The sequence below is a fragment of the Leptodactylus fuscus genome, chromosome 9 (assembly GCF_031893055.1).
Source record: "Leptodactylus fuscus isolate aLepFus1 chromosome 9, aLepFus1.hap2, whole genome shotgun sequence".
Classification (NCBI taxonomy): Eukaryota; Metazoa; Chordata; class Amphibia; order Anura; family Leptodactylidae; genus Leptodactylus; species Leptodactylus fuscus.
The window spans coordinates 36,749,440-36,775,796 of NC_134273.1; the positions used below are offsets into that span (position 1 = coordinate 36,749,440).

The following is a 26,357-nucleotide window of genomic DNA, read 5'->3' on the forward strand; positions in this document are numbered from 1 at the left end:
ACAAACCTATTTTAAAAAAACAACAACATTTGTTTGCTCAGAAAACCTCTTTAATACTTTTCCAAATGATGATCTTCTCCCCTTAGGTAGCTAGCTAGGTCCCATCTGTGCTGCCGCAGGACAAATAAAAAGTGAAAAAATGGGTTTTATCTGGAATCATGCTTTCTTTGAGACCAAGGCAGTTCAGCATACCCTCCCAACTTAAAAATTAAGTAAAAAAAAAAACCTAACTGGTGCAGACCTTAAAGGACTTAAAGACAGGGCTACACATACATTTGTACTGCAAAATTTCAGATGAAACCAAATTTTGTATATTCTTTCCATATACAACAGTGCTATACAAAAAAGCCTCAGTTCCCTTATGAATGGTTATCACATTTTTGCATGGGCTGACTTATTACAATGCTGCAAAATGAGACTCGGACACAATGTTTAATAACATGGCAGATATTTATTGTCCTTACAGATACGTCATTGTAGTTATAATTGTTCTAAACACTGTATACTGCGTGGTATTCATTATAAGCATATTCCTTTATCAGGATGCTGCTTGTCTTATAGCAGGTAGTGATGTTTGTGCCCGTGGTTGTGAGCGATACTTTTATTACAGCCAGGTTATCATCTTTTGTCACGTCATGTGAATGATTATGAGAGAATGTTGTGTTTTCTTCTCCTTTGACACCTCTTTCCTTGCAAAAAGTTAGTGAAAAATAAGAAGAAACCGTAATGACTTCTAATAGGCAATACTGAAAATATCAGGTACAATGTAATCGGTATGGGTTCCATCTATTAGGCCTTTGCCATTGAAATGCACAAACCAGCAGGGAATTTTCATGCCATTCTTGTGGTCTGTTTGGTAGTTTCTTTGTACACCCCTAAAAAGACACCATAATAAAATAAACAATTATAGGAGTCCGAATACTTAACACTAAAGGAGGGAGAAATGTAAATCCTACTATTCTTTCTATATACTAAATGTCTGCTGTTCCAGAACTACAATACCAAGATGCATTTCCAATCAGTCCAAGCCTAAAAAGTAAAGGACACGTAATCCCTAGGGAGGGTCAGCGGCAGATTATAGTGGCGTATTCCCATCTGGGGGAGACATGGGAAAGCCATTATTAAGACTGCCGAAGACTATGTGTGATTCCAGGCCAGGCGCAGTAGCCTTGAAGCCATTCACTAGTGTTGCTAAGCCCTTATTGTGCCAGAGGTTTGATGACATCATCACAGTGCCGTTGTTCATAGGTATCAGTCAGATGGATAAGCCCCACCTTCCTAATCTGAGCACCAACAGGAAAGTAACTACCATTAATAAAGCAAATTCGGAACAAAGTTTACTTTTGTACCAAAGTAAACTTTACATTATAATGTACTGTGTATTATAAAAACAATGTATTCCTATATGTGTTTCTACCAATTCACCCTTATTACACAAGAACCGTAATCTGTCTGCACAATTGATTTATCATCTATTATTTTGATCAATTTAAGACTGTGGACTAAGGTGTCCTAATTTTTTGCACTAAGGTGTCTTTATTTGTTGGACAACAGTGTCCTCATTTTTGAACTAAGGCTCCCAATACAATGTTCTGGGATTTAACATGAGACCTCGATCTACTGGATGTCCACATAGCCTGCCATTATGTATCAGTATTATGTTCCTACCTTGTCACTGTCAGCAGCTTATTCTTCACTTTCATTGTTGCATCTGGTTTATCTGGGTTATCAGTTTGGTGAACATTAGATATTTCATAACTGATTCCATGAAAGAATTGTCCTTGGAAAGTGATATTAAGAAAGATTTTACCCCACATATAAGAAAAACATAATAAAAATGAACATTAAAGGGAGACTACTGCCATTAAAATCTCTTATATACCACTTATATGCTATTGTAGAGATGGTTAGTGATACAGTGTGCATTCATCTGTAAGCACACAAAAAAGCTATACAGTTTTTGTTAGTATAAGATTTTGGCTTGTGGAAAATATACTTTTTTATTAAAATTGCAAATTGATGATCAGACGTTGCATACTGAGCGTTTCAGATTTTTGAGAGTCAGTTTTGGCTACAAACATTAGATGTCATGTATTTTTGACATTTTTCGGATCCATACAATGCCCTGAATTTTATGCCATTTTCTTCAAATACGTGTAAATGGGATTTTAAAATCTTTATCCACACGAAATGTACAGTAAATCTTTTCAGATATTTGGTGCAGAATATGCGCCATAAATTCCCAATAAATATGCAACATCCTGACTATATCATGTAAAAAACAAAAGTTACCTAGCAGTCCATGGACTCCTTCAGAAAATGTATGATCATCCAAAGTGTAAAAACCTAAGAAATCCCTATGGAGAGGGTGACCTTTCCAAACTTCATGCAGAATGATAACAAAAGTTGCTCCTTCTCCAAATGAAAAGGTCACGTCACTTCTTTTGTTGACTACCAGATTAAACCTGGAGGAGAATAAGATGAACAAACCTTCATAGTAGGCCGATCATTGCAGTGGACCAGGTGACTATTCTATGAAGGTCCCAATTATGAAGTTATATGAAGGTGGTCGCAACTTCACAAAACCAGATCCATGCTGATCAGCTGACCCACGGGGCGGCCTACTATAGTTTAGAGACCATTACTAGGAATAGTACAGTATTAGGAGATGCTTACCCTTCCTTGCTTATAGACTTTGTTTTCTGCCATGAGAAGGTTTTTCTGTCTTTATGGTTCAGGATTGTGATTTTCTCCGTGGTCACCTCAATTCTTATCTTCATCTCTCTGTGTATAATCCCAAATCTTCCAAAATAAGTTTCATTTGATATGACATCGTCAACTTTCTTGTTTCCAATAAGTTCCCCATTGACTGCAATACCTACATCAAGAAACTACAGGTTTTGGGATATTTATTTTAAAAATGAAGCAATATATACATGTCTTCTGCATGCCAGAAGTCGGAAAGCTCAGACCGGGTCCTGCCGTGAGTGGCGGTGAGCGTTTTATGCTCTCCGCCGCGAAATCGGATTTTTTTATCCGGACACAGAGTACTGCATGTCCGACTCTGTGTCCGGATTATAAAACCCGGTTTCGCGGCGGAGAGCCTAAAACACTCACCGCCACTCACGGCCGGACAGCTTTCTCACCCATTCAAATGAATGGGTGAGAGAGACTCCTGCAGGTTTCCATCTCCTGCCTCTGTTTTAGGCAGGAAACGGAAACCTGAACTACGGAGACCCGAACGCTGATGTGAACGAGCCCTTATTATACATACAATGTATTCGCAAGCTGGAACAAAATTCAGAATGTAGTGGAATTGGAGAAAAAGTACGTTTCTGCGATTTTCTTACAGGCTTTGTTTGTATATCGTTCACTCTGCAGACAAAATAACACTTTGCCTATATTCTATGTGTCAATACGATTCTGGGGTTTCCACATTTATATCGTTTTATTTACATTTTAACCTTTTAACAAAAATCTAAAACTTTGGAGCAAAGTTTCAATTATTTAGCTACAGCACCAGACTAAGCCTGTCTTTCCTCTCTTATCTCCTGCATTTCTTGCTCACCTCACTTCCTTCATACACCTCCATAGATGTGTATCGACACCTGGAAAGATACAGCTGAATTTTACAGAATAAAGATGACTTACCTAGTTCTTTATCCTCGATAAGATTTAGGATTACACCTGGCTCCTCTTGAATATTGAAGCACAACGTGTCATTCTTTTGTGGAACATTTATCACAAAATGAGGGTCTGAATCCACTGTTAATAGAAGTAATAGCATGAGAATGACTATATACGGTAGTTATACTAGTCATTGTTGGCACTGAGCAGCAGAGGTTTAATGCTTTAGTAAAGGGCTGTACCCATTGAGGCATTGATGCCATATTCAAAGGATAAGCCATGAATATATCATAGATGCGGATACTACAGGGAGGCTCATCTACCCTCGGCATATCTTATGGATATGCCATATATATCCCAGATGGGTATACCCTGTTAAGTGTAAAGAATTCCTTACCAAATGCTGGAGGCTGATATGAAGTTGGTGAAGCTGGAGAAAGAGAATAAAAGCTCATTAATATAAACCTTTTCCATGTAGTTAAACACAACCTTAGATACGTGCTCGGATGTGTGGCCTCTGCAAACCATGCATCAGAAAGTATTACACTTACATATTGTACACTACACCTACCCGCTAATAGTGGTGGAGGGCTGCTTTACCAGCATTGTTCTTTCAGTGGCACAGAATCTCTGTATATGTATCAATGGGTTTAGGTAATGTGGTCCTGGTTATCTTTGGTCATAGGAAGTAGCTCATTGGCTAGCTTGGATTGTTACTCTCAGTACTGGAGTGTAGGTCCTACTTTCAGTAATAGTGGGTAATCCCAATTAGCTGGCCAGTGGCTCATCTAGATGATGTGGTTCAGACAGGTGTTACTATTGGATATATAGGATTGTACTACTTGTCTAAAAAAAAGTCCAATGAACAACTTATCAAGTCAATTGGAGCACTTTCTATTCAGATAAATAGAATCTGATATTGCTGTTTTCTCTGATGACTAATACATCTGCAGTTCACTTCTCAGTAATAGTGACAGATATGTGGCTGGTATATACCCCAGACAGAGTAAGCCACTTTGATGGCCTCCATAACAACAGGAGGATGGTCTGGATATACTGTATGCTATTGCTGGTTTAACTACCCAGATTGGTCTCTCTTAGTTAACTGTGCCAGCAGGGACAGGGTTACACCCTTATCAGTGGCCGTATACAGTTATATACCAGTGCTGTGCACCATGCTACCAAAAGGCATCAAGTGTGTACAGCATTTGGACAAAGATATTGAAGTGTTCCTAAACTTTAACACAATTTTTGGCATTCTGGCAAAATTTGTGTTATTAGGAAATATTGTAAAAAACTTTTTTTTAATAGATTTTGGCTTCTTTCCCTGAAATCCTGCATTGATTCCAACTTTCTTTCCCTTCTGTATCTTTTTTTCTTGTTTCACTCACTGCCTCTCTTGGAGTATGGGTGTACGGACTCTTGTGTAATGCGAAGAAGCCGAGGCTGGGGCTCACTCCAAACAGTTACATATCAAGCATTATAAAATACTGAACAGTGCTTTTGGCGTTATATGAAACAGAAGATTCTCATCTTTCTTATGACATATTTATGATGCCTTAGATATAAAAGTTTGAAGTGACCCTCCCCCATCCAAGCCTCAACTTCCTTGCATTGCAGCAGAGCCCCTATCATACTCCAGTGAGAAGCAGTGTACAATGGCAAAATAGGTGAAAGAATAAAGAGGTGCAAAATATTACAGAAAAATTCATGAATAAATTATGTTACAACATTATTGACACACATGATGCCAGGAAGGTAAAAGCTGTGCAAAAGTTTTGATACGCTTTAAAGTGTGAACATCCTGGCAGATGTACCATATATGTGTGTGTGGTGCAGATATGCATTTATTGTATTACAGGGAATCAGTGAAAGGGGTTGGGTATTGTATATATTATAGGCAGAGTAATCTGTGATACAAGGATATGTTGATTTCTGACTATTTCAGTACTGTCTCAAAATTCTTCTCGGCATCCATATATACCAAGCACACCAATATCTACATCTTAACTGCCTCAAATACTGACAAATCTCTTCTTATTCTTCTGGACATCTCTGCAGCTTTTGACACTGTTGACCATCCTGTCCTCCTCACTATGCTCCGCTCAGTCGGCCTCAACAACACTGCGCTCTCCTGGTTCTCCTCTTATCTCTCAGACCGCACTTTCAGTGTATCATTTCCGGGCTCTGTTTCTTCCCCTCGTCCCCTTGCCTTTGGGGTTCCTCAGGGCTCGGTCCTAGGCCGCCTGCTCTTCTCTCTCTCTACACAGCCCCCATTGGACAAACCATCGCCAGATTTGGCTTCCGGTACCATCTTTATGCTGATGACACCCAATTATACACATCTTCCCATGACATCACCCCTGCACTCATACAGAACACCAGTGACTGTCTTTCTGCTGTCTCAAATATCATGTCCTCGCTCTATCTGAAACTAAATCTCTCTAAGACTGAACTACTACTGTTTCCACCATCTAATAGATCTGTCCCTGATATATCCATTGCAGTCTCAGGCCTTACTATAACTCCTAGGCAGCAGCCCCGCTGCCTCGGGGTCATGTTTGACGCAGACCTTTCCTTTACCCCTCATATTGAATCACTCGCACGTTCATGTCACCTCCATCTCAAAAACATCTCCAGAATATGCCCTTTCCTCACCAGAGATACACTAAAGACACTTATTGTCTCTCTGATTCAGTCTCGCCTTGACTACTGTAACTCCTTATTAATCGGTCTTCCCCTTACTAAACTCTCCCCTCTACAATCTATTCTGAATGCAGCGGCCAGGCTCATCTATCAGGCTAGACGCTACAGCGATGCCTCGGGTCTGTGCCAGTCGCTACATTGGCGGCCTATTCATTATAGAATAAAATATAACGTTATCACTCTCATCCACAAGGCTCTCCATAATGCCGCACCTCCATACATTTCCTCCCTCACCTCTGTCTACCACCCAACCCGTGCTCTCCGCTCACTCAATGACGTAACACTTACACCCTCTATTATCAGAACCTCCCACGCTCGTATACAAGACTTCTCCTGAGCTGCACCACTTCTCTGGAATGCTCTACCCTGGACAATCAGATTAACTCCCAATTTCTACAGTTTCAAACACAAACTAAAGACACATCTTTTCAGACAGGCCTATCACAATTTCTAACGTAAACCCTTCCGTACTATAATTAGAATCCCCAAAATTTAACCCTCCTCTGTCCCTGCTCCCACATTACCCCACATGATATGATGTCTTTTCAGGCTAACTTTATTTGTCCAAGCTCCATCCACATGTTACAGGACACCACTAGTGATGGCTCATAAAGTTTTGTTTGTGTAATGACAGTAACCTCTATTACAAAATTGTCTGAATACTGTATAAGCAATGCCGCCCCTGCTACCTCTTGTGTCACCCCCTCTACCTCATAGATTGTAAGCTCTTGCGAGCAGGGCCCTCAGTCCCATTGTGTAAAATGACGTTCTTTGTTATATATTTGTATTTGACCCGTACAAATTGTACAGTGCTGCGGAAAATGTTGGCGCTATATAAATAAAATGTATTATTATTATTATTATTATTATTATTATTATTAGAGATGAGCGAACACTAAAATGTTCGAGGTTCGAAATTCGATTCGAACAGCCGCTCACTGTTCGAGTGTTCGAATGGGTTTTGAACCCCATTATAGTCTATGGGGAACATAAACTCGTTAAGGGGGAAACCCAAATTCGTGTCTGGAGGGTCACCAAGTCCACTATGACACCCCAGGAAATGATACCAACACCCTGGAATGACACTGGGACAGCAGGGGAAGCATGTCTGGGGGCATAAAAGTCACTTTATTTCATGGAAATCCCTGTCAGTTTGCGATTTTCGCAAGCTAACTTTTCCCCATAGAAATGCATTGGCCAGTGCTGATTGGCCAGAGTACGGAACTCGACCAATCAGCGCTGGCTCTGCTGGAGGAGGCGGAGTCTAAGATAGCTCCACACCAGTCTCCATTCAGGTCCGACCTTAGACTCCGCCTCCTCCGGCAGAGCCAGCGCTGATTGGCCGAAGGCTGGCCAATGCATTCCTATGCGAATGCAGACTTAGCAGTGCTGAGTCAGTTTTGCTCAACTACACATCTGATGCACACTCGGCACTGCTACATCAGATGTAGCAATCTGATGTAGCAGAGCCGAGGGTGCACTAGAACCCCTGTGCAAACTCAGTTCACGCTAATAGAATGCATTGGCCAGCGCTGATTGGCCAATGCATTCTATTAGCCCGATGAAGTAGAGCTGAATGTGTGTGCTAAGCACACACATTCAGCACTGCTTCATCAAGCCAATACAATGCATTAGCCAGTGCTGATTGGCCAGAGTACGGAATTCGGCCAATCAGCGCTGGCTCTGCTGGAGGAGGCGGAGTCTAAGATCGCTCCACACCAGTCTCCATTCAGGTCCGACCTTAGACTCCGCCTCCTCCGGCAGAGCCAGCGCTGATTGGCCGAAGGCTGGCCAATGCATTCCTATGCGAATGCAGACTTAGCAGTGCTGAGTCAGTTTTGCTCAACTACACATCTGATGCACACTCGGCACTGCTACATCAGATGTAGCAATCTGATGTAGCAGAGCCGAGGGTGCACTAGAACCCCTGTGCAAACTCAGTTCACGCTAATAGAATGCATTGGCCAGCGCTGATTGGCCAATGCATTCTATTAGCCCGATGAAGTAGAGCTGAATGTGTGTGCTAAGCACACACATTCAGCACTGCTTCATCAAGCCAATACAATGCATTAGCCAGTGCTGATTGGCCAGAGTACGGAATTCGGCCAATCAGCGCTGGCTCTGCTGGAGGAGGCGGAGTCTAAGGTCGGACCTGAATGGAGACTGGTGTGGAGCGATCTTAGACTCCGCCTCCTCCAGCAGAGCCAGCGCTGATTGGCCGAATTCCGTACTCTGGCCAATCAGCACTGGCTAATGCATTGTATTGGCGTGATGAAGCAGTGCTGAATGTGTGTGCTTAGCACACACATTCAGCTCTACTTCATCGGGCTAATAGAATGCATTGGCCAGCGCTGATTGGCCGAATTCCGTACTCTGGCCAATCAGTGCTGGCCAATGCATTCTATTAGCTTGATGAAGCAGAGTGTGCACAAGGGTTCAAGCGCACCCTCGGCTCTGATGTAGCAGAGCCGAGGCTGCACAAGGGTTCAAGCGCACCCTCGGCTCTGATGTAGGAGAGCCGAGGGTGCACTTGAACCCTTGTGCAGCCTCGGCTCTGCTACATCAGAGCCGAGGGTGCGCTTGAACCCTTGTGCACACTCTGCTTCATCAAGCTAATAGAATGCATTGGCCAGCGCTGATTGGCCAATGTATTCTATTAGCCTGATGAAGTAGAGCTGAATGTGTGTGCTAAGCACACACATTCAGCTCTACTTCATCGGGCTAATAGAATGCATTGGCCAGCGCTGATTGGCCGAATTCCGTACTCTGGCCAATCAGTGCTGGCCAATGCATTCTATTAGCTTGATGAAGCAGAGTGTGCACAAGGGTTCAAGCGCACCCTCGGCTCTGATGTAGCAGAGCCGAGGCTGCACAAGGGTTCAAGCGCACCCTCGGCTCTGATGTAGGAGAGCCGAGGGTGCACTTGAACCCTTGTGCAGCCTCGGCTCTGCTACATCAGAGCCGAGGGTGCGCTTGAACCCTTGTGCACACTCTGCTTCATCAAGCTAATAGAATGCATTGGCCAGCGCTGATTGGCCAATGTATTCTATTAGCCTGATGAAGTAGAGCTGAATGTGTGTGCTAAGCACACACATTCAGCTCTACTTCATCGGGCTAATAGAATGCATTGGCCAGCGCTGATTGGCCAGAGTACGGAACTCGACCAATCAGCGCTGGCTCTGCTGGAGGAGGCGGAGTCTAAGATCGCTCCACACCAGTCTCCATTCAGGTCCGACCTTAGACTCCGCCTCCTCCAGCAGAGCCAGCGCTGATTGGCCGAATTCCGTACTCTGGCCAATCAGCACTGGCTAATGCATTGTATTGGCGTGATGAAGCAGTGCTGAATGTGTGTGCTTAGCACACACATTCAGCTCTACTTCATCGGGCTAATAGAATGCATTGGCCAATCAGCGCTGGCCAATGCATTCTATTAGCGTGAACTGAGTTTGCACAGGGGTTCTAGTGCACCCTCGGCTCTGCTACATCAGATTGCTACATCTGATGTAGCAGTGCCGAGTGTGCATCAGATGTGTAGTTGAGCAAAACTGACTCAGCACTGCTAAGTCTCTGCATTCGCATAGGAATGCATTGGCCAGCCTTCGGCCAATCAGCGCTGGCTCTGCCGGAGGAGGCGGAGTCTAAGGTCGGACCTGAATGGAGACTGGTGTGGAGCGATCTTAGACTCCGCCTCCTCCAGCAGAGCCAGCGCTGATTGGTCGAGTTCCGTACTCTGGCCAATCAGCGCTGGCCAATGCATTCTATTAGCCCGATGAAGTAGAGCTGAATGTGTGTGCTTAGCACACACATTCAGCTCTACTTCATCAGGCTAATAGAATACATTGGCCAATCAGCGCTGGCCAATGCATTCTATTAGCTTGATGAAGCAGAGTGTGCACAAGGGTTCAAGCGCACCCTCGGCTCTGATGTAGCAGAGCTGAGGGTGCACAAGGGTTCAAGTGCACCCTCGGCTCTCCTACATCAGAGCCGAGGGTGCGCTTGAACCCTTGTGCAGCCTCGGCTCTGCTACATCAGAGCCGAGGGTGCGCTTGAACCCTTGTGCACACTCTGCTTCATCAAGCTAATAGAATGCATTGGCCAGCACTGATTGGCCAGAGTACGGAATTCGGCCAATCAGCGCTGGCCAATGCATCCCTATGGGAAAAAGTTTATCTCACAAAAATCACAATTACACACCCGATAGAGCCCCAAAAAGTTATTTTTAATAACATTCCCCCCTAAATAAAGGTTATCCCTAGCTATCCCTGCCTGTACAGCTATCCCTGTCTCATAGTCACAAAGTTCACATTCTCATATGACCCGGATTTGAAATCCACTATTCGTCTAAAATGGAGGTCACCTGATTTCGGCAGCCAATGACTTTTTCCAATTTTTTTCAATGCCCCCGGTGTCGTAGTTCCTGTCCCACCTCCCCTGCGCTGTTATTGGTGCAAAAAAGGCGCCAGGGAAGGTGGGAGGGGAATCGAATTTTGGCGCACTTTACCACGTGGTGTTCGATTCGATTCGAACATGGCGAACACCCTGATATCCGATCGAACATGTGTTCGATAGAACACTGTTCGCTCATCTCTAATTATTATTATTATTACTAGCTGGTACCCGCGACTTCGTTTGTGGTGATTGTAGAAGTGTTTAAATACAGGCGCGGGTAAGGTTTTCGTACTGTGTAAAAGGTATGGGATATGAAATGTAAGTTTGTATCTTGTTTTTGCTGTAATTCAGAGAATACGTGAGACTTTTGTGTTGAAGTTAATTTGTATTTGAGCTGCTATATGGTGTTGTGAGAAACTGTACATAGTGACTTTGGGACAGAGGTATTTGAAGTTAATATACCTCAATATACAACATTGTATGATTTGTTATTTTCTGCCAGTAGTGTGTTGACATTTTTTTGTTTGTAAAAGTTGCCATATTCTGACAGCAGTTACATTTTTATTTGTCTGTGTCGGGGGTTGTGTTTTTTTGTGGGGCCGGGTGTAGTTTGTAGTTGTTGCATTTTCGGGAAATGCTATTGGTTTGAGAACTTTTGATTGATATTTGTATGATAATGAAAATAGTGGAAAAAGAGGGGTTTTGGACTTTTCAGTATGTTTGCCGCTACGGCGTTAAGCGTCCAGGCAAAATATTTGTAAAGCTTTGTAGAGTGGGCGATTTCGGACACAGGGATACCTAACATGTATGTGTTTCACAGTATTTAACTACTTTTATATGTGTTCTAGGGAAATGGGGGTGATTTGAATTTGTAATACTTTTTATTTTTTATTTTATTTTTTTTTCCTTTTTTTTGTTTTTGTTTTTGCATTTATTAGACCGCCTAGAGGTATTGACATGGGTGGGCGTTGTGTCGCGGATTGTCAGAGCGGTGGGGGTCGGCAAACATGGCTGCTCCGGAGCGTTAAAGAGAGCCTCCTGGAGTATCGTTAAGGTGAGGGGCAAAGTGGTAAAGTATATGTGATTGTGTGGGGTTAGGGGCTAGGCTGTAGAGGGCAATATGAATTTTGGGGCTTGCTATGGTCCAAAGTGTGTGAGATTGCAGAGATGGTGGTGTGAGTTTGGGTTTTGTGGGGGTCCTGGCACAAACGTATGTGTGCTATTGTGAAGAAAAGTAGTCTATTGCGCAATTGGGTGTATTAACTATGTTTGTGGAAACTTTCAGCCAAATCGGTCGAGCGGGTTTTGCATGATTGAGGAACAAACATCCAAACACACAAACCCACAAACTCACAAAACTTTCACATTTATAATATTAATAGGATTATTATAAATAAAGTGATTCATTTGTTGCTATAGTGCCATAGAATCTCTGAATGACAACACAGAACCGAACAGAAATGATAAATTCCTATTATATATAAAAAAAAGAACACAAAGGTTGTAAACTCTTTCACATGTATCCTACTAATATTATAAGTGTGAAAGTTTGTGTGTTTGGATGTTTGGATGTTTGTGAGTTTGGATGTTTGTTCCTCAATCACGCTAAAACGCCTGGACGGATTTGCATGCAATTTTCCACAAACATAGTTTTCCCTTAAGATTGAGTCACAGGCTACTTTTGGTGCCACTAAACAACATGGCTTCCTAGCAGGAGACTCACAAAAGCAGGACTCCTAGCCCCAGCTATAGACTCACACACACTGCCTGGCATTTCCTGTCTCAACTTGCCTGCACACTCCTTACTGTCACCTCAGGAGTAGCCCTCACTCTACTCACTCACACAACACATCACATTGTCTGTATCACTACATACACACTCACACACACTGCCTGGCATTTCCTGCCTCAACCTGCCTGCACACTCCTTACTGTCACCTCAGGAGTAGCCCTCACTCTACTCACTCACATTTACATATAGCTTTCCACTATATAACACATCACATTGTCTGTATCACGACATACACAATACAACACATCACATTGTCTGACACAATACAATACATCACATTGTCTGACACAATACAACACATCACATTGTCTGTATCACGACATACACAATACAACACATCACATTGTCTGACACAATGCAACACATCACATTGTCTGACACAATACAACACATCACATTGTCTGTATCACGACATACACAATACAACACATCACATTGTCTGACACAATACAACACATCACATTGTCTGTATCACGACATACACAATACAACACATCACATTGTCTGTATCACGACATACACAATACAACACATCACATTGTCTGTATCACAACATACACAATACAACACATCACATTGTCTGACACAATGCAACACATCACATTGTCTGACACAATACAACACATCACATTGTCTGTATCACGACATACACAATACAACACATCACATTGTCTGTATCACGACATACACAATACAACACATCACATTGTCTGTATCACGACATACACAATATAACACATCACATTTGCTAGCCCACCAAACTTTTTAAAGCACTTTTACAGTTTCACACGTCTGTGTCCGCCCAATTCTCAAATCACCGCAGACGAAGTCGCGGGTAAAAGCTAGTATGAAATAAAGTTACTTCTATGTAAAGAATATCTTACCTTGCTGTGCTGTAATATATGAAGGTTGACTTTGCCCTGTTAAAACAAAACATTATAAACATTTATTGGTATATTCAGAGAAAATATCACACTGCGCAAAATAAAATGAAAGTTTTAAAAACTTTTCAGCAGGTCTCATTCATTTGTATTGTGGTTTCTCTGGAACTGGTCTTTGGGTTCCCCAGCCACAAAGTTTATAACTTAAAGTGTATTGACATATGCATGTCCTTACTATCAGTTTCCCTCCGGCATAGAGCACACAACCCAGAGGGAAACTGTGGCCAAATACTCTTGCTCCAGTCCACCGTAAACTGTGCTGCTCACTTAATACTGTACACCTCTACCTCCTGTTCTTCATCGGCCGCTCCCCTCTGCCAATCCCTTCACTGGTTACCTGTTGCCCAGTGAATAGAATCCAAGTTACTAACATTGACACAAAGCCATCCACAACCTGTCCCCTCCATATATCTCTGACCTAATCTCCCGCTACCTGTCCACATGTAACCTCCGATTCTCCAAAGACCTCCTATTCCGCTCTGCACTCATCCGCTCTTCACATAACCGTCCCCAAGATTCCTCCTGCGCATCCCCCATTCTCTGGAACTCATTACCAAGACACATAAAACTGGGTTCAGTTCTAGCACAAGAGGCATCAGTTCTGGTGCCGTAAGGTGTCGGATCTGAGCTTCAGCCAGATGGAAATACACTACCTGCAACGTTTTTCCACCCAGCCCTCCGGGGCTGCCTGAAGATAGATATAGCAGCACCCCAAACTGGTTCTGTGTAGGAGCACCTCAAACTGATTCATCCAAAGTCCATGTATGTACTGCCAGCAATTGGCAGTTTCACTAATGTACCTATTCTGTGTTTCACTGGTTCTGAACACTCGATGTCCGGAATAGTGGTAGTAGAGAAAGGATCCTCCGACCTTATCTAATAATGATAATGACACCATATGGCTTGAAGTGTAAATAGCAGGTTATGCTTGTTTCATTTCTTGATTATCACACAGGAAAATTTTTAAGTCCCATATGTATCACAAAGCCAAAACAAGTAGTTCTCAATTTGAGTAGAATCATATAATCAGGGATTTTGTTTTCGAGCAAAGTTTCGTTCAAACAGTAGAACTTCATAAGGCTTGATCCCACTACTGATTCAGGTGAGGGGCATCATGGTGTTGGTGGTATAGCTAATGGACCTAAGCAGGGAGAAACCTGCTGTCCGCACCCCTGCCTATCGGGTCTTTAATTCTGATAGCCTTTATCTCCTGCCCGATATCCCTAAGCCCTGATCCCTTGCACTAGATGCAACAAGTATCAGTAAGCATCCCTGCTGACTTCATACGTGAGGGCTCTTGAGCAGGCAATAGGTGCAATAGTGGGGGACATTTTTTTAGCTCACTAATAACCTAATACCTGTGTAAACCAAGAACAATATGTACATTTTGGCAAGGTAAAAGAGATGCTAAGCCCAATTCCACTATGTACAGTATACTGAGATGATCTGCTGGAGGAACAAATTTGGGTCACCATGATCCATTTTTCTGTACAGGATTTATAAATTAGGAGTAGAGATGGACAAACCTTTGAAAATTCATTTTGGGTTCAGATGATTCAGCCCAAAGGTTTGCTACAGGTTCACAAACTAGAAGTGAAACTATTATACTCTGGGGTCTCTTCAGACATGTGACCACTAAGGCCTAAACACAGACATCAGTGATGACAGGCCCTAGATGTGACCCAGGAGGCCAGAAGAGGACCTCAAGAACAGGAGGTAACTAGATGTGACCAGACTACCCCTTTAAAGTATTTATATCATTCTGGTTATTTATATAAGAAATGTTCTCACCATCTACAAATTTATCAGCAATTAATGTTTCTTCTTCCTTGTCTTTTTCTTCTGGCTTTGTAACTACCATGGATGTTAAAGGAGTGACAAACTTGAACTTCAATGAGAGCTCGAGCGCTTTTGCTGTCAGGTTTGCTTTTTCTGATGGGTCTGCATAAATCCTTCAAGTAAATAACATGGTATTACAGATACAGTAGACAGATTCCATCATCTCTACTCACTACATACATTGTAGCCTCTCTTCATCTGCCCTCATAAGAACTCATAAAAGATCATTGGAGCTAAGGTCACACATTTTTGTTTAGATTTTGCTGCTTTTTTGAGCCAAAGTCAAAAGTGGCTTCCAAAGGAATGCAAAATCTAAAGAAATGCTCTATATGTCACCCCTCTGCTAAAGACACTCATGGATTTTTGTCAAAATAACAGCAAAATATGCAACAAAAAAATGAAGCTTTTTTTTGCACTATGTAACCTCAGCCTTAATACGATTTTACGAGTTCTCAAGAAAGCAGGGAAAAAGAATAAAGAAAGAGATACCACACAGTTGCTTTGATGGATTTATAATCACAATAATGGCACAAAGCCATCTGAAATGTATGTAAAAACTTGCAGACTACTGAGAAAAAGTGTTTTTCAAAAAATGTCCTTCCCAACATCCGCTATACTATTATGATGGATGTCGGGGCTTTAAAGATGTTTTCAGAGTGTCCGCCATAGCTAAAGAGGCTCTGCTGTAACGTACAGTAAAGATTCGGCGCTAATCTCCGTGATCAGAGTCCAAGGGAGGTATCCTGTTCCTATGACATCGAGGCATTATGAAGGCTCCCAGGCCTGCCATAGGAATATTTCTAGGTCTATGACCAGCCTCAATAGTAATGTAGCAAAGGTCCTATAGTCCCCTAACATAAAAATTTTAATAAAAAGTTATAAAAACATTGGCTATTCTTCAAAATGGAATAAATGAAAGGTACACCTCATGCATCCCTATACGTGGAAATATGAAACAGTTACAGGTGTCAAAATATGGAGACTCTAAGAATTTTTTTTTTTTTTTTTGCGAAGTTTTGGATTTTTTTTCAAGGGGTTACAATGTAAAAAAAAATAAATTTGGTATCTGAAGAATAATACCAACTCATAGAATATAGATGACATGTTATTTTGGCTACATGGTGAACACCGTAAAAAACAAAATCCGTAAGAATGCCGTACAAACGCAGTTTTTCTCCAAACTCCCCGTCATTTAAATTTTTCTTCCCCACCTTATCAGTGTGTCACAAATAATACTAAATGGTACCATTATGTACAATTTTTCCCACAAACAATAAGCCCTCATCTGGCTCTATGAATGGACAAATAACAAAAACGTGGGGTTTGGAAGGCGGGGAGTCAAAAATAAAAATCGAAAAATGCCTGCGTTGGGAAGAGGTTAAAAGCCATATAAAATAAATGTTCTTCACTGATGCAGTAGTAAATGTGACTACAATGATTGCTACTAAGTATCACAATCTCTAGGTTACCCTTTGGGAAAGAATTGCTGTATTTGAAAAAAATCAGAAATGCGAAAGACTTGTCCCATTCACAAACCGTTTTTCCAGTAGTTGCTGTATGGTGAGATAAGCCCAGAGTCGCTCTGTAAAGTCACCAAAGATGTACTTCTGCTGTTTGCTCGCATCATCCTCAGTCTGAATTTGGATATTTTCAGTATATTTCAAAGGTTTCTCTGCCTATTCGAAAAACGTCATTGGGTCACATGTCATAATATTGTAGGAATAAAGTAGACAACAAAGTGGTTTTCTCCATGTGCTGTCTATTGGTGCTAGTCTCTACCTACTCAGTCAGGGAATACAGATAACTAGAGAAAAGAGAGATCCTACACATTGGAAGACTGCAAAAAATCTGTAAGATAAAAGTCATACAATGACCAGAAATTGTGTTACTCATGTATATACTCATGGCAGCTTATCCTGAAGACTCCTCCAAAAGTAAAATCTAACAATAAGAAATAATTTCAGAATAATGATGTCACTTGCAATGTCATTCCCAGCACACAGTCTGTACTTACCCCTTCTGCCTTTACATCCACAATAAATGAATTCAAGTCATTATCTGTTACACGTCCGGCAACAACAATTTCACTGCCTTCAAAGTAATGTTTGAAGTTGTTCTTTGTGAGGTCGGCGATAACATTTTCGGGATATTGCATTTCAATATCAATCAATGTTGGATTTGCAATTTCATTATAAAAGCCCTTAAGTGCAATAAAAAGAATGGAGAAGAATCAATGACCATATATTATCCATATTCTGTCTTATGCCTACATAGCATGAAGATAACACTTCTGTGCATATTTGTGGAGAGGCTATGGCTACATTCAGACTAACTTTGCTAACTCCGGTTAGAAACGTTTTCACCTCCATCTGTTCTATTGACTTCAGTATTAAAAGAGAGGGCACCTTTTATCTTTTTGGGGGGGGTTGTTATGCTGAAAAAAATGACAGACTGCGGTATTATATTTTCCTTTTTGGTTTTCAAAAAAAGATGGAACCACCCCCTCTGCCCTGGAAAGCATTTTTCTACGGTTGAATCCCTGACGCACTCTCTCTCCAGTATGGTGTCCTGATGTAGGCCGCCACCCCAGATCACTCCCCCTAAGCTGGTCTCTAGGAAAGGGACCTTGACTTGCATCTATCTCCTGCTCATTGGGTCTGCTCCTCTCTGTTCACACACAAATTACCACTGCCTTGTAGCGCTCAAGAGAAAAATTTCAAAATTCTGACCCATTGGTACCGATGCCCAATCCTCCTCCATAACATTTATTCCTCTGCATCCGACAGCTGCTGGTGCTGTGGCTCTGCTCCACATTTTGTGTGGGAAGAACCAGGCTTTCTGATCTTCCATGTTCTCTCTCTACACTAAATTCAGCAGACGTGACGTGGTCCCTTCCCCCCAACTGGCTCTCCTTTCTCTCATCCCGGGCAGACTCTCCCAAGCAGGGTCGGACTGGCCCGCCGGGGAGCCGGGGAATCCCCCGGTAGGCCCCGCGAGCCTTGACTGACAGTGCTCATTTCGTCAATGCAGAAGCACTGGTCAGGGGCCCGATCGGGATGTCAGTGGCTGGTTCAGGCCCCTGCCCAATGCATTTGCATTGATAAACTGAGCACTGATAGTGGCAGGGGCCGGATCGGTAAGCTCGGGGCCCCAGGCTGCTGGCAGCGCTGTAATTACTAAAGATGCCCGGCTGCCAGCAGTTTCCCAGGGCCCCGGCACTTACACAGAGGGGCCTCCTGCCGATGCTATACTTTCCCTATTAATAAGTATACATCGGACTCGGGAGCACACCAGGGGCTGCAGCTATCCCTGCAATCCATCTCTCTGCAAGCCCGGACTTTCGCCCCTCCCCCTCCCAGCAGTGAGTCATCGCTTACATCGGACTGTGTGGGGACAGAGCAGTCTGCTGCCGCAATGATCCACAAATGTGAGTATATTTTTTTCTTTTTTTTAGTAATATGTAATATTTAATATGTATATGTGTACATTTGTTTAACCCTTAAGTCCTATCATGGTGTCTATTATACACCACTACCATACACATATCATTATGATAGACACCATGATAGTACTTAAGGGTTAAAGCATGTGTCTTGTATACTGTGTGAGGACTGTATGTTTGTATACAGGTATGTGTGTGTATATACAGTATGCTATAATAATGTGTGAGTGTATGTATATATGTGAGTATATATGGTATATATGGTATATGAATGTATATAAATGTGTATATGCTAATTATATATATATATATATATATACAGTCCTATGAAAAAGTTTGGGCACCCCTATTAATCTTAATCATTTTTTGTTCTAAATATTTTGGTGTTTGCAACAGCCATTTCAGTTTGATATATCTAATAACTGATGGACACAGTAATATTTCAGGATTGAAATGAGGTTTATTGTACTAACAGAAAATGTGCAATATGCATTAAACCAAAATTTGACCGGTGCAAAAGTATGGGCACCTCAACAGAAAAGTGACATTAATATTTAGTAGATCCTCCTTTTGCAAAGATAACAGCCTCTAGTCGCTTCCTGTAGCTTTTAATCAGTTCCTGGATCCTGGATAAAGGTATTTTGGACAAACAATTCAAGTTCAGTTAAGTTAGATGGTCGCCGAGCATGGACAGCCCGCTTCAAATCATCCCACAGATGTTCAATGATATTCAGGTCTGGGGACTGGGATGGCCATTCCAGAACATTGTAATTGTTCCTCTGCATGAATGCCTGAGGATTTGGAGTGGTGTTTTGGATCATTGTCTTGCAGAGACTGTGTCAGTCTCATGGCCTTATTTCTGGAAATCCTGTATCTAATTGGTGTCAGTTGTCCCATGAGGTGCAGGACTCCCAGCATGGAGGTGCCGATACAAGACTAAATGGACACTGGCGGCGGACAATGGAGCACCGGGGGCAGGTGAGGGCACTTTTTATTTATTTTTTATTTTACACCTCTCGCCAGACACATGGGTTGATCCAATTCCTGGACAAATCTTTAAAGGATTTATCCATTTTTATAATATTGATGGTCTGTCCTTAGGATAGGCCATCAATATTACATCTGTGATGATACAACAGCCAGGACCTCTGCAGATCAGCTCTTCCAGGACAGCGTGCCTACAGGTAATGGTAACATTTCTAGAAGATGCGCTGTACACTTTCCATACAGAGTGTAGCGGTAGGTTTAGGTAGTATGTTGTTGCATATTGTATGGCAGGTGAGTAGCATAGCTCCCGAGATGGTATTACCTTTAGCTGCCGTGTCTCGGTATCGATGGTCTGCAGGGTCCTGGTGGTGGGCCCCTAGAAACAATTCCACTGGTGGGCCCTAGACACCCCAGTCCGACCCTGCTCCCAAGTAAAGGGCAACCTTCTGCGTCACTTTCTCGTGGCCACCAGGACAGTTATCCCATGCTACTGGTGCAGTTCTGTAACCCCCACTTTGATGGAGTGGCTTCAGGAGTTCCTCCTCAATAAGGGAAAGGAGGCTTTGGTCGCGGAGGACTCTCCTACCTCCTCTATGCTCGAGACCCTTTGGTGGTCTTGGATAGAGTTTCGGGACTCACTCGCGTTCTCTAGCCATTTCTCTTAATCCTCTCTGATTTCCCCTCTTCTTTGCCCTGGTGACCTCTAAGAATCGGAGGATCCTTTAGATTCGGTGTAACATCTTTGCCTGTTCGGGCTTTGGCGTCATCATCCGGCCGCATGCTGCGGCACAGGAGATGTGTTCAGTTGTGATTTATTCCTTTGGGTTCTTCTTGCACTGTCTGAACACTGCCCTATTCTTTCATCTTGGTAATTGATTTTCCACCACACCCATCTCCTTCACCTTCATTTCTCTCTGCTCCTCTAATGGTTAATCTGGCCTTGCCCTGTGATTGACAGCCTGCCTTCCTGTCAACTCCAGGGGCGGGTTCTTCCTCCCTATTTAGCCTTGGCTCTCATTCACACCAGTGCTTGCTATTGCCTTGTGTGTACTTGCTTTTTGCTGTCACTATTTTTGCTTGTATTCTAATCCTTGACCTCTGGCTTTCCCTACTGACTATTCTTTGGACCCCGATTTGGCACTGCATCACTCGACTGTTTACTGACCCTTGGCTAGCTGACCTCCCTTTGTTGTTGTCCGTCTTGTCTGCGTTTTGTGTCTTACATATACAGGAAGGGGCCGTCTTCGTGGTTGCCGCCTATTACGTAGGATAGGGCCTGGCAATAGGAAGGGACAGTTGGAGGCTTCAGCTTAGGGCTCACTGTCTCTTGTGTCCCGTCCCAGGGTTTTCAACAGCTACTGGGGAATTGCTGTCCTAGCAATTCCCTAACATTCTGCTTCTGTCTTTAGTCAGAAACATTAGTATGAAACATTACCTGCAGTTGCAAGTCTGCATCTGAGTCCTCATATATACGACGGGCAATTCCTGAATTTTCCAGTGCTAACTTCTCCAGAAAAGGATAATCAACACCCTCACCAAAACCAAGACTATACAAGGAGTATCTCCCTTGTATGGCTCTCTTTGCATTCTCTTGCATCCTTGAAGGATTTGTTTCACCTAAGAGTTAATAAAACATGTATAAAATATTTTATCTGTTATTTGAAAAAATATGTTTAACTTAAAAAAATAGCAACATTTTGTTGAATATAGCAAAACGACTACGCTGGCTATTGCAGCAAGTAAAAGTCCTGTGAACTGTTCTTGTATCTGGCACAAGGTTTCCTGCCTCTATAACATAAAGGTCACCCCGATTTACCGTCAATTCAGCAAGGTCACTGGGGGATAAGTTCTCATTATTATCATCTATGTCATCAACCACCCCACCCCACCCGCTTCTTTGCACCACTCTGCACCTGTGGAAGATTTGGAAAAAATATTCATCACTATGAGCAGAGAAGATAGACCCAAGCTGCCATCTTGAGTCTACTTCTCTTAAAGGGGTTCTATCAATGGGAAAACTTATTTTTAACTAAGCATATATTTGCATAGCCTTTAGATAGATAGATAGCCTATGACTAAGAAACAAATTGTTTCGAAACGCGTCAGCTGGTCAGCCTAGGTCTGTTGTTGAACCTTTTTTCTCAGCTGTCCATGTACCTTCTGATACATACTTTGTATGGATATATACACATCTTTTAATATGGATTAAATAAAGCAGGATAGTTTAACCAAGGAGGATTTCGCTGGACTCTGTATTTCCCTAATTCTCATGTGTGTTCGTGTTCCAAGCCGGAGGAACCAAGGAGTATCGTGTGCAATTCCTAAGTTCGCCATTAACGAGTGAGTGACCTAAAAGAATTATTTTTCTTTTGCCCATTATTATGGACATTCTAATTGGGCTTTGTGATTGACATTTTTTGCTTTAAGCTGGATATTGAACTGTGATTATTTGCAAGCATAACAGGGCTGTGATCTCTTCTCCCTTGAATTTATATTATTCCAGACTCTGGCCAATCAGCGCTGGCCAATGCATTCTATTAGCCCGATGAATAGAATAGAAGGGCTAATAGAATGTATTGGCCAGCGCTGATTGGCCAGAGTACGGAATTCGGCCAATCAGCGCTGGCTCTGCTGGAGGAGGCGGAGTCTAAGATCGCTCCACACCAGTCTCCATTCAGGTCCGACCTTAGACTCCGCCTCCTCCAGCAGAGCCAGCGCTGATTGGCCGAATTCCGTACTCTGGCCAATCAGCACTGGCTAATGCATTGTATTGGCGTGATGAAGCAGTGCTGAATGTGTGTGCTTAGCACACACATTCAGCTCTACTTCATCGGGCTAATAGAATGCATTGGCCAGCGCTGATTGGCCGAATTCCGTACTCTGGCCAATCAGCACTGGCTAATGCATTGTATTGGCGTGATGAAGCAGTGCTGAATGTGTGTGCTTAGCACACACATTCAGCTCTACTTCATCGGGCTAATAGAATGCATTGGCCAGCGCTGATTGGCCGAATTCCGTACTCTGGCCAATCAGCACTGGCTAATGCATTGTATTGGCGTGATGAAGCAGTGCTGAATGTGTGTGCTTAGCACACACATTCAGCTCTACTTCATCGGGCTAATAGAATGCATTGGCCAATCAGCGCTGGCCAATGCATTCTATTAGCGTGAACTGAGTTTGCACAGGGGTTCTAGTGCACCCTCGGCTCTGCTACATCAGATTGCTACATCTGATGTAGCAGTGCCGAGTGTGCATCAGATGTGTAGTTGAGCAAAACTGACTCAGCACTGCTAAGTCTCTGCATTCGCATAGGAATGCATTGGCCAGCCTTCGGCCAATCAGCGCTGGCTCTGCCGGAGGAGGCGGAGTCTAAGGTCGGACCTGAATGGAGACTGGTGTGGAGCGATCTTAGACTCCGCCTCCTCCAGCAGAGCCAGCGCTGATTGGTCGAGTTCCGTACTCTGGCCAATCAGCGCTGGCCAATGCATTCTATTAGCCCGATGAAGTAGAGCTGAATGTGTGTGCTTAGCACACACATTCAGCTCTACTTCATCAGGCTAATAGAATACATTGGCCAATCAGCGCTGGCCAATGCATTCTATTAGCTTGATGAAGCAGAGTGTGCACAAGGGTTCAAGCGCACCCTCGGCTCTGATGTAGCAGAGCTGAGGGTGCACAAGGGTTCAAGTGCACCCTCGGCTCTCCTACATCAGAGCCGAGGGTGCGCTTGAACCCTTGTGCAGCCTCGGCTCTGCTACATCAGAGCCGAGGGTGCGCTTGAACCCTTGTGCACACTCTGCTTCATCAAGCTAATAGAATGCATTGGCCAGCACTGATTGGCCAGAGTACGGAATTCGGCCAATCAGCGCTGGCCAATGCATCCCTATGGGAAAAAGTTTATCTCACAAAAATCACAATTACACACCCGATAGAGCCCCAAAAAGTTATTTTTAATAACATTCCCCCCTAAATAAAGGTTATCCCTAGCTATCCCTGCCTGTACAGCTATCCCTGTCTCATAGTCACAAAGTTCACATTCTCATATGACCCGGATTTGAAATCCACTATTCGTCTAAAATGGAGGTCACCTGATTTCGGCAGCCAATGACTTTTTCCAATTTTTTTCAATGCCCCCGGTGTCGTAGTTCCTGTCCCACCTCCCCTGCGCTGTTATTGGTGCAAAAAAGGCGCCAGGGAAGGTGGGAGGGGAATTGAATTTTGGCGCACTTTACCACGCGGTGTTCGATTCGATTCGAACATGGCGAACACCCTGATATCCGATCGAACATGTGTTCGATAGAACACTGTTCGCTCATCTCTACTTAACATTAAATGTTCTGCTTGGAATATGAGATAGAACTTTGTTCAGATGGATGTTGTTCACTTAGTCTGTGTTCCCTTTACTATAGAATTAGCTGTTTTTGTTTTATCATCTCAATGATAGTTAATACTAAACCAAATAGATCAGGCACAAATTGTTATGAAAATAGTGAATATTGCAGAATGTACATCGTTTTACCTACCATCATTGGCTTGACCATCTGTGAGGAGGACGATTATAGAAACGCTTCTCTCAGGAACAGTTTTACTCTCATGTGCTATATTTAATAGCTCAATGGCCTTTAGTAAAGGGTCATTAATGTTTGTCCCTATGGTAAAACAACATACAGTATATTAACATTTGTGCTCAATGTATGCAATTAACTTCCCTGGGGGAACATGCTGCTTGCTAAAAATAAATAAGTATAAGAAAATAAATGACAAGTACCGTATTTTTTGGATGATAATCTATAAAAATCTATAATTGCCTAGATCGCTGAGGTGGTCATATGAAAACATGAAACAGAACGTCACCAATACTAACCCCTACCACCACCCCATCATACTTACTTGTCTTCCGGTCTGGATATTCTAGGCATGGAACGTCACTTCATCTGGGCATACATCAATAAGAGGCGGAGGTCGCGGCCGCCTACGACTGCACAATATAGCTGGAGCATCAGCTACTGCCTGGATGAAATGACAACCTTTGTCCAAAAGGTCATGTCCAGAAAACTGGTAAGTATGACTGGGTGGGGGGATTGAGTTAGTAAGGAAGGGCTAGTAGTGGGGCTACCTCGGGAAACAGGAAGGGGCTGTGAGTGAGAAAGGGAGAGAGAGGAAATGAGAGAGGGAGGGAGTGAGAGGAAGGTGGTGTGAGTGAGCTCTGAGTAGCCCAAAACATTATGGTAGTTGTAGGAAAACAGGACAGAAAGATACTAATGTAAACAAATGCAGAAGATGCCAGGAGCTTACGAAGAAACCCAGTAATCACTCAAAAGACTGATAAAGGTATTTCAGTGAACTTATTTGGGCATTAAGAGGGCATTATACTATGTGGAGGCGCTCTAAGGAGTATTATGCTATGTGAAGTGTTGGGGACATTAACGGGTCCTCATAAGAGTATGTTGCAGAGTTCCAAATTAATAATTAATTAACAGGCCTAGATGGGCTACCACCCATTGGGCCTGGAGAAGCGACACACACACACACACAGCTGATAGTGTATCAAGTGAGTTCTGATTTTTATTGTAAGAAAAGGTAGTTTAAATACATTACAGACAAAGAGCTGGCTTGGCTATTCTAATCAATACAACATGATTGGTCATAGAGATATAAGACAAGCCTGGCACATGGCTATTGGCTGAGGCTCATTATAATCTGCATCTCATTATAGCTTTCCACACTGGGATGGACTTTCCCATGAAACAAAGAAGGATTCAAAATACTTATGTGTGAGCTAACATCCCAGACTGTCTATATGTATATATCATGGCAAAAGAGATAAGATGACATGTTCCATGTTCCACACTCTAAGTGACCTTCATATACCATAAAATATGACAGAGTGCCCAGATACCATAAGATTAATACTTTTGTTGGTTATGTGTCCATACATCATGTAAAGGAGATAAGAGATATACAAAGTCAGCTGCATCTTCTCAAAAATGAGGCCCTTGAGAGATAATGATTAGCAACCTATGCATTAACGTTCATTATCACATTCCTTAAAGTCTAACAAGGGGCCTCCTTGACTTAAGCAGAAAAATACATACTTATACAGTTTATATGTGAAAGAGTACAAGATGGCTGCCGAAATACAAAGATGGAGGACTTAACTCTAACAGAAGGCACTAATGGGGAATTATACTGTGTGTGGGAGCATTAAGGAGCATTATATTGTGTATGGAGGGAACAATGGAGCATTATGCTCTATATGGGTTGCACACATGGAACATAATACTGTGTGGGGGCACTAATGGGGCAATATACTGTGTGGGGGGTATTAATGGAGTATTATACTATGTGGAAGCACTAATGGGGATTTATACTGTGTGTGGGCGCATTAAGGAGCATTATGCTGTGTAGAAAACACTAATAGAGCATTATACTGTGTAGGGCAGCACTAATGAAGCATTACACTGTGTGGGAGCGCAGTAAAATTCAAAATTGGTGCCCCCTCCCCATGTACACACACAGAATAATGCTACTTATAGCCCCACCACCACCACCACAGACCCTGACAGTGATCAGGAAAAACACCTACCTCCTGACCACTGTCTTTTAGCATTACTTCAACTACAGCTGAGATTTG

At 42.8% G+C, this 26,357-nt stretch overlaps 1 protein-coding gene across 1 annotated transcript in view; it reads right to left on the minus strand.

Moving 5' to 3' along the window:
- Window positions 1-733: 733 nt before the first annotated feature.
- The window catches only part of LOC142218198 (inter-alpha-trypsin inhibitor heavy chain H3-like), a 61,163-nt gene continuing 35,539 nt past the window's right edge, over window positions 734-26,357 (minus strand). The window contains exons 10-21 of the mRNA XM_075286741.1: window positions 24,247-24,372; window positions 21,159-21,340; window positions 17,309-17,494; window positions 16,831-16,970; window positions 15,254-15,407; window positions 9,984-10,021; window positions 6,341-6,345; window positions 3,652-3,765; window positions 2,677-2,878; window positions 2,293-2,465; window positions 1,669-1,780; window positions 734-875 (exon numbers count right to left, since the gene is read on the minus strand). Of these exons, the coding sequence (XP_075142842.1) occupies window positions 734-875; window positions 1,669-1,780; window positions 2,293-2,465; window positions 2,677-2,878; window positions 3,652-3,765; window positions 6,341-6,345; window positions 9,984-10,021; window positions 15,254-15,407; window positions 16,831-16,970; window positions 17,309-17,494; window positions 21,159-21,340; window positions 24,247-24,372 (1,574 nt within the window). The remainder of the gene's footprint in view (window positions 876-1,668; window positions 1,781-2,292; window positions 2,466-2,676; window positions 2,879-3,651; window positions 3,766-6,340; window positions 6,346-9,983; window positions 10,022-15,253; window positions 15,408-16,830; window positions 16,971-17,308; window positions 17,495-21,158; window positions 21,341-24,246; window positions 24,373-26,357) is intronic.